At 29.5% G+C, this 9,894-nt stretch overlaps 1 protein-coding gene across 1 annotated transcript; it reads right to left on the reverse strand.

Moving 5' to 3' along the window:
* Positions 1-826: 826 nt before the first annotated feature.
* LOC124935245 (subtilisin-like protease SBT4.3) lies at positions 827-8,142 on the reverse strand. Its single transcript, XM_047475692.1, has 10 exons — positions 7,898-8,142; positions 7,217-7,724; positions 7,028-7,122; positions 6,271-6,492; positions 6,076-6,187; positions 5,554-5,767; positions 5,019-5,470; positions 1,921-2,109; positions 1,396-1,522; positions 827-1,254 (listed from the first exon to the last, which is right to left on the reverse strand). The coding sequence occupies exons 1-10, from the start codon at positions 8,140-8,142 to the stop codon at positions 827-829; spliced, it is 2,592 nt and encodes an 863-aa protein (XP_047331648.1).
* Between the last annotated feature and the right edge of the window lie 1,752 nt (positions 8,143-9,894).

The raw sequence follows: 9,894 nt of genomic DNA on the forward strand, positions 1-9,894 counted from the left end.
AGGAGCTTCTTCCATGTATTTGGCACATAGACGAATACTTTCATTCACAATTTATGTCTCGCTTATTGAGCCTTCTGGGTGATTTTTATTCTGCAAATATCTTTTGCCCATGTATTGTTCTATTGGATACATCCATCGAAACTGGACAGGACCCCCAAGTATAACCTCAAGTGACAAGTGTATCGGGAGATGCATGATAATGTCAAACAACGACGGTGGAAAAATCATTTCCAATTTGCACAGTGTCGTCACAATATCCAAGTACAAGTGTTCTAGGTCGGATTCACGCAACACTTTGGAACACAACAAACGAAAAAACTGAGACAAATTTACTATAGAATCATACACATCATCTGGAACCAATCCACGGGTTGATAGAGAAATAAGGTATTCTAATAAAATGTGACAATCATGACTCTTTAATCCCGTAATCTTATTCTTTTGCAAATTTACACATCCTCCAATGTTTGAGCAAAAGTCATCAGGCAACTTAAGATCCTTCAAAAATTTATAAAGACGTTGTTTATTCTTAGAGGACAAAGTGAAAGGGCTTCTGGATAATGAACTACTCTTTCGACATCTATAGGATGTAACCAGTGTTTTATGTTCAAAAGTTGTAAATCTTTTCGGGCTTTAGGACCATCCTTAGTCTTCTCTTTCACATTCATCATTGTTCCCAACACGCTATCACAAATATTTTTCTCGATATGCATCACATCCAAATTATGTCTCAATAATAATGATCTCCAATAAGGCAAACTGAAGAAAATGCTAAGTTTGTTCCAATTGTCTCCCCGTGTTTCATGATATATCTTGGTTTCTTCCTTTAATCTGTAGTTAGAACAGTGCCTTCTAAGTCCCGTGCTTGCTCATAAATTTCTTGTCCTGTTAACATTTTGGAGGGCTCTCTATAATCTGTTCGACCATCAAACGACTCTTTATCCCTCCGGTATTTGTGGTTTGGTGGAAGGAAGCGTCGGTGACCCATGTAACATTGTTTTTTCCAATTAACCAATCGAAGAGATATAGTGTCTTTGTTACAACAAGGACAAGCGAGTTTCCCTTTTGTACTCCACCCTGACAAATTTGCGTATGCGGGAAAGTCGTTAATGATCCATAGCAACGCTGCACGCATATTAAAGTATTTCTTGGTGTGTGCATCAAACGTTCTCACACCACTATGCAATAGTTCAGTCAACTCTTCAATCAATGGCTGTAGAAATATGTCAATTGCATCTCCCGGATTCTTTGGACCTGGAATTAACATAGATAGAATGAAATTGCTAGAATCCATGCAAAGAGTGGGTGACACGTTATAAGGAATTAGAATAATCGGTCAAATATTGTATGACTTTTTTCCGTTTGCAAATGGTTGAAACCCATCGCTTGATAAACCAAGTCTCACGCTACAGGGGTCCGACGCGAAATTCTTATACTTCTCATCAAACGTTTTCCAAGTGTATGAATCAGCTGGATGTCTCAACATATCACATTCACTTCTAACTTCCTTGTACCCTAAATTCTATAACAAGCACTAAGCAACGTACCCAATTAAATATGGTTGTAAACTACTATTAACAGGTCATAAAAAGTATCACTAACCCTAACCAGAAATAACAATTAGTTAATCCCAAACAAGTCCAAACGGATCAAGGGTGTAAAATATGGACGATGCTTTACTCAGGAAAATGAAAAAAACAAATTAACGCTAATTTATATATTTGAGAGTTGTTCATGTACTCCATTAAACAAACGATTTTGATAGAACTCACCACGGCTAACATCTTGATTGAAACGACACCGAAAGAATTAATTGGGATGATCACACCATTAGACTTATGCGTAAGGGATTTTTTATTTAGGGATGATCACATAGATAATATAGGCTAGATTTTAGAACAAGGAAATAAATGTACTAACCTGGAGACAGGACAGTTGACGGCTCACGAAAGAATTTGGAGGACGACGACGGGAAGGAATTGATAAGTTATCAGAGAGAGATCTTACCTGAAGTAGAGCGGCGGTCGGCGACAGATTCAACGGATAAAGGAAGGAGATCGGCGACGGGAGGGTTTCGGAAGAGAGAGAGAGCAGGGGAAGGGCTTCTGCCTAATTTGCAATTTTAAAATAGAAATACCGAAAGTTTTAGGTAAACCTTCGGTTTTAAGCATAAATTATTGGCGACGGTTCTGTCTAAATCTTTCGCCTTTAGTCCAACCAATACTGAAAGATTTATATAAATCTTTCGGTTTTGGCCTTTAAAACCCAAAAAAAGAAAAGGCTGGAAATTTGGCAAAACCGAAAGATTTATATAAATCTTTCGGTTTTACCCTTCAAAAACGAAAGATTTGACCTATATCTTTCGGTATTTGAACTTTTACAATTTAATTGATTTAACCTTATTTTACAATTTAATTGATTTGACCTATATCTTTCGGTATTATATTTTATCTATAAAACCTAAAACAATCCTATATTAAAAATCAAACACAAATCCCTACACATACAAATATAAAACATATTCACTCTTTTATAATCAAACTCAAACATTATACATCATACTATAATCAAACATAATCATGTATTTGTAAATTTAATCACAACCCCTCTACTTTGAATATTGAATCACAATCCATATATTCTTGTACAATTAAACAATATTCATGTACTTAGAAACCAAGATATCAATTCTAAAGGGAAATAAGTTAGTTAAGGGTCACCAAAACTGAAAGGTGTACCCTATATCTTTCGGTTTTGGCCTTAAATAACAAAAAAACAAAGTTTTGAAAATTGGAAAAAACCGAAAGATTTATATATATCTTTCGGGATTGCCATAGAATACCGAAAGATTTCCCCTATATCTTTCGGTATTTGATCTTTCAATTATTATTATTTTCACTTGATTTAACCATTGTTATATTTTATCCTTAAAACCTAAACACAATTCTATACATATAAATCAAACACAAATTCATACACATACAAATATAAAACATATTCACCCATTCTAAGTATATAATGATTAAACACAAAACTTGTATACATTTGATATACTCAAACACAAATCTTATACTTGTATCTAATTCAATCAAAATCCATCTACTTGGAATATTTAATCACATACAATTGATATGCTTGGACAATTTTTCAAGATTAATGTACTTGGAACAGGGGTAAGAAATTTGTAAAGGCCAAAATCGAAAGATTTACACTAAATCTTTCGGTATTCTTTGGCAAAACCGAAAGATATATATAAATCTTTCGGCTTTGACCTTTAAAAACCATAAAACAAAATGCTGAAAATTGGGCAAGACCAAAAGATTTGTATAAATTTTTCGATTTTACCCTTCAAATAACAAAAAACAATGTTTTTGGGATGTGGGCAAAACCGAAAGATTTCCCCTATATCTTTCGGTATTTGACCTTTAAATTATTATTATTTTCATTTGATTTAACCATTGTCATATTTTATCCTTCAAACCTAAACACAATCCTACATTATAAATCAAACACAAATCCCTACACATACAAATATAAGAACATATTCACTCGTATATAATGATCAAACATAAAACTTGTATACATTTTATATAATTAAACAACACAAATCTTATACTTGTAACTAATTCAATCACAATCCATCTACTTGGAATATTGACTCACAATTGATTTGTTTGGACATTTTAAACAAGGTTCATGTACTTAGACACCAATTGGAAGAGGGGTAAGAAATTTGCAAAGGACCAAAAGAAAAGTCGGGATTAAAACCGAAAGTTATAGTATATATCTTTCGGTATTTACTCTTTAAAAAAAGATTATTTTTTGGAAGTACTCAAAGCTGAAAGATATACACTATATCTTTCGGTATAACTATAATAGAAAACTCCATATACTTAGCCGTTTTTCTGATTTTTTAGAGGGATTAAAACCGAAAGATATAGTATATATCTTTCGGTATTTACTCTTTAAAAAAAGATTATTTTTTGAAAGTACTTAAAGCCGAAAGATATACACTATATCTTTCGGTATAACTATAATAGAAAATTCCATACTTAGCCGTTTTTCTGATTTTTTTAGAGGGATTAAAACCGAAAGATATAGTATATATCTTTCGGTATTTAATCTTTAAAAAAAGATTATTTTTTGGAAGTACTTAAAGCCGAAAGATATACACTATATCTTTCGGTATTTTGTTCTACTACCGAAAGATATATAGAGACTGTCGGCCTTCTTTCTCATTTACGACAGATTTCTTCCTTTCGACACCTCTACCGACAGATTTATAAATCTTTCGGGAAGTTCTTTCGGTAAAACCCTCTTTTTTACTAGAGAATGTATCAATCATATTGTGCCTAAAGTTTTATGTCATCTCAATATAATGTTCTATAAACAATTTTATCAATTAATCATATCAATATAGAACTAAAGAGTTCATTGTTGTATATAAGAAAAACTAGACATAATAATGATCACATAAATGTTCATATGAAAGTCAATATGTTGGCTGATTGGATAGAAAAACATTGCACCTAATCTTTTAGTTATTTTTAATTTTGTTTTCTCATTGTTTTTTTACCTGATCCTCTTTGGATTTTATTGTTTGATGACTCTAAGCTAATTATAGTTCTCTTTATTATCAAAAAAATAAGTAAATTGGTATTATAGTGTAAAAAATGAGTGTTAAAAGTTAAAATGGGTAAGAATACCAAGTAGTTGAGAAAAGAATGACATCTAAAATTATATTTTAAAACATTTGTAAAGAAGAGACTCTAAATAATATAATGCTATTACACAAACTTAGTTTTGAGACAGTCTCCATAAACAAAATATTATTCAAGGACACAACAATATTATAAAATCACAGTACAGTTTCAATATGCTCTTTATTCTTTGCCTTATTTTTATATCATAAAATCAATGTTTTTTCCATATATTACTTTAGTTGTTTATAATGTATAAATAACAATTGGGCTTCTCACTTTGTGTGTGGCGTCTACCCATGACAAAAAAGCACTAACCATTGTCGATCGAGAAATTATTCCTTCAACGGTCACCGTGAATGATTGAGTTTGTCCGACATGAGTGAAAGAGAGTGTATCGGGAAAAACTTGTATTTTCAATTTCTCTGAAGAATCAATTTTGACATTGTAAGTAGACGGTGTCAAGCCCACATTCGTAACTTTCCTAAGAAATGTGACCTTAAATTTTTTTAAAGGAAGGGTAAGGGAGCAAAATGAAGGCAAATTAAGATTCCAGACATATTGTTTCACAAACTTGTTGCATGTGCTATTGTCACCCGTAATATGTTGCATTTGTTGATTGGTATATCCTAGACTGCACAAGAACATTACATAATCCTCTTTATTAGCATCATATACAAGTCCAGGATCGATGGCCGCTATAGGATTTATGAGTCCTGCCCCATAACCAAATTCTTGTTCTAGAGTTGTCATTGGATTCATGGTGAATGCTGCCAAGACAATTTTGTAAAGAAAAATATAATTAAGATTTAAGAAATTGATAGAATATGTGAGTTATATGTTAAATATATACCAGTAGTCATAAGGGCAGATTTTATAGCTGATGGAGACCACAATGGATTAAAAGATTTGACATAAGCAGCTGCGGCACTAACATGTGGGCATGCCATTGATGTACCCGATTGGATTGAATAAGGAACTCTTCTTCTATCAATTATTAGATTTGTAGGAGAATTCGCAAGTGTCCACGCTGCCAATATATTATCACCAGGTGCAGACAAATCCGGCTACAATAAGAGAAATAAAATTTTGTATAATTTATTTTATCTTGTATACATTATTAATGTCAAATTTCTAATCTTCATTTTTGTTTAAGAAACCCGCAAGCAAAGAAATCTCTATCTTAAGAAAATCACAACAAGGAAACTCAAAATAATAGACCAATAACATTAATATTTTTTTAGTTAATTTATTATATAGATAAAATTCCTGTTGTAATCGAGGTTGGTCAAAATTATTTTCACAAAAATGAAACACCATCTTTTAATCTACAGTTAAAGAAAAGGGTATAATCAATGAGGATAACTTATACAACCTTGAGGATGCCAAATGTTAAAGTATTTGGTCCCCTAGACGAGTCAGGTGAAATATATGGTGCAAACTCATCAACAATTTCATAGCTCTTCATTATGTTTGCAGTTGCATTTCTATTTCACACCAAAAAAAAAATCAAAGAGTAAATTAAAATCCCAAAAAAATTAGAATTCTTCAATAGTGCCATATATTATACCTTGTTCTATTAATATAGTTCAAGATTTGTCTTCCATCCTCACCGCCAACCAAAGTTGTAGGAAGGGAAAAAATATTAGCATTTATTGAAGATATATTTTCTCGGATCACTACCATACCAACTGCTCCAGCCATAAGAGCTTCTTCTCCTGTATTTAATTCGTCATAAACTATAATTTTACCCTTTACCAACCCTGGATTAAGTGATTTTGAAAGGCAGAACCTGCAAGGGTAAGCAATAAGAGTATAAAACCTTAAGAACAAAGAAAAATGGCTTTGATTTAACAACTTTGAAGCTTATGGTATAAATGAAAAAATAAATTACTTTATATAATGCAGCCATTAATCCATTAAAACATTAAAAAACGTCAAATTGAGCATATTCGCTAAAACAATTTTTTTTTAAAAATTAAATCAAAATCATTAATATTTGATATAATAAAGTTCATCAAAAAGAGAATTAACTTTATGAGTTAATTACTTTCTTTTTTTAACCGTCTTCATGACTTTAACACATTATATTTCATCTAATTTAATCATATTATCTCTATCAAATTAAAACAAAATTAATTTGATTTATTATTTAAAATATTTTTTTAAAAGGGAATGTAATGGTTACAAAATATAATTAGTTTCTAAATAACAATATTATTTAAAAGAAAAACTCATGGAACTAAATAATAAATGTCATATAAACAAGCTAACAAATACATGCTTATCTATAATAACATCATTACATTAGGATTTTTTTGTCGTACCTAACACTAGGAAAACAGAAGCCTTTCTTTTTCACATTAGCACCATACACTATAGGAGGGAAACCATTAGGATCAAAAGTGTTCACTGAAATTCCCTGCATTAGAGAAATGAATAAACAATTAAATGACTAAAAAATACATTATATCCAGACTTTGCTAAAACAAAAGAAATGATAGTGAAAAACTCACCTCTAATGTTGTACCATCACCCAACTTCAGATTGGTAATAAATTTACGATTAGTCCTGCTTGATGCAACTGTAAGTGCCCATGGAGAAATATTACCTATAGTTCCCATTTCCGGACCATTGTTTCCGCCAGCCATTGTAGTTAAAATTCCTTTAGTCATTGCGTGAAAAGATCCAATATGTACTGCATCATTAAAATAGTCGCTAGCATTGCCTCCGAGAGAATATGATATTATGTCAACCCCATCGTTTATGGCATCATCAAATGCTGTCATGATGTCGCTATATAAGCAACCGGATGACCAACATACTTTATATACCGCGATTCGCGAAGATGGGACTCCTCCTCGAGCTGTACCGTTAGCAAGACCATAGAAGCTTGTACTAACAAGGCCACCAGCTATAATTGATGCTACATGAGTTCCATGACCATCTGTGTCTCTAGGAGACTCAATTTCATCTTCTTCAAAGTCTTTATCTTTCTTGTAGTACCTTGCTCCGATTATTTTGCTACATGTAGATGGTAATATCTAACCATTATATTTTTTATTAAACTTTATTTACTCCATAAAAATATGATAGTCTTAGAGTGACCATTTTTTAATATTTGAACATATTATAAATAATTAAATAAAAGGTTAGTTTTTTTTTTAATTTAATTCATATAAGACAATATATCTTACTTATTGCAAGTGAAATTCGTTAGTCCTTCACAAGAACCCTTCCATTTACTTGGGGGTGGTCCAAATCCTTCATCTATAAAACTATTCGATTCTGGCCATATTCCAGTATCGAGTACTCCAATAATAATATCGCTTTCAACCATTTTTTCTCTTTTAACCGTTTGAGGAAATCCAATAAAATTCCATGATCTTGTTGTAAGTATATGGTTGATTTTATTGGGAAACACAGATATTACTTCTTTCATTACTGAAAATTCATTAAATTGATGAATATAAATTACAGCATTATAATTTTATTATAATGTTTATATACAATTAAGAAATAATCAACGAACTTACATGATATTTGTTGAACTTCGTCATTGGTTAATAGAGCGACAAAAGCGTTGATACTATTTTTGTAACTGTAAATAATTTTTGGTGAAGATTTGCTTCTTAAGAAAAAAAAAATTAAAATTATCATTATCAAACATAAATTTGATCTAATTTATAATAAGGATGGATAGAGATAAACTAATTATATAAAAAAAAAGTTAATATTATTAATATTATTACCTGTCGAAAGCTTTTTTTAGAAAATTAAAATGCAAGAGAGATGGAGAGATACCCAATGTTACTTCCAAGTGTCCCATATACACTATATATTCCTGTATAAACATAATACATGTCAAAATATAATAAATATATTTATATATATAACTGGTAAGATGTTATAATGAAAAATTCAATATATATAACTGGTAAGATGCTATAAATGAATAATTCAATTCCTTGTGATAACATAATAATAAACTTTGAGCACTATTTATAATAGGTCATACAATTTCTAATCATTATTTTTTTTAACTTTGAATTGATAGGAAATGTGTGTTCACACATTTATTTTGGTCTGATTTCATCCAAAATATTAAAAAAATACAATTTAATATAATAGCAATAATTTATTTATTTAGTTTTCATATTTTATAAAAGTTTTAAGTTTATATTTTATAGTAATATTAATTTTTAATATGATTAAATATATATTATATAAAAATTATTTTATATATTTTATTATAAAAAAATATATTTATTTAAAGAATGTGGTATAAATAAAACCCTGGTCCCCTAATAGGTCATATTATTATTATCATCTCTAATTAACACATGACCATTTAATGTGAATATGTATAAATTATATATTGTTTTTTATTTCATTTTATATGATATTTGAAAGATAACAAATTTTCAAACAAATTTTATTTTCGTTCCATCTCTTAAATAAACCTACTATACAATTCAAACAAAGTTTTCTATTTTATTTCTAATTTATTTATTACATTAAATTTATTATATATATATATATATATATTATTCTTGTTAAAATATTTAAATTATTATTTTTATAAATTTGAATTTATATTTTAATATATATATATATTTCAATTATTATTTTATATATAAAAAAAAATAATTTCATCCAATACTATATAAATGAGAAACGTTTATATAATAACAATAACACGATCATGTAAAGTATCTCTAAACAAAGTTGAAACATAACGAGATTAAACATTTATGAATTATTTATTTAAGATTTCTTTTAATTAAATTGAGATGAGACTGTTAATAATATATTATCAATAAAATTAGGTCAAAGATAAATTTATCTAGAATTTCATAATGTTTTCGTTTATACTTATACCTATTATCTAATTCTACCAAAATATATATTTAAATGAGTATGACAAACTCTTCTTTATGATTAATGATTTCTCTTATTCTGGGGAGATCAAGCTTGAGAAATAGTGAGAATCAATGCAAATAATTTCATGTAAATTTTAATTTACCCATATTCATCACTATAAATTGGGTTCAAGATTTTCTACATTGTTTTTATTGTGCCCATATTCTCATTAATGGATTCCTAACATATTCTATTAAAAAGCATTATATATTGTGTTTATAATTACTCCAAACATTTCAAAGATGCAGTGTTGTTTCAAACCACTATATTT

The sequence above is a fragment of the Impatiens glandulifera genome, chromosome 4, assembly GCF_907164915.1.
Source record: "Impatiens glandulifera chromosome 4, dImpGla2.1, whole genome shotgun sequence".
Classification (NCBI taxonomy): Eukaryota; Viridiplantae; Streptophyta; class Magnoliopsida; order Ericales; family Balsaminaceae; genus Impatiens; species Impatiens glandulifera.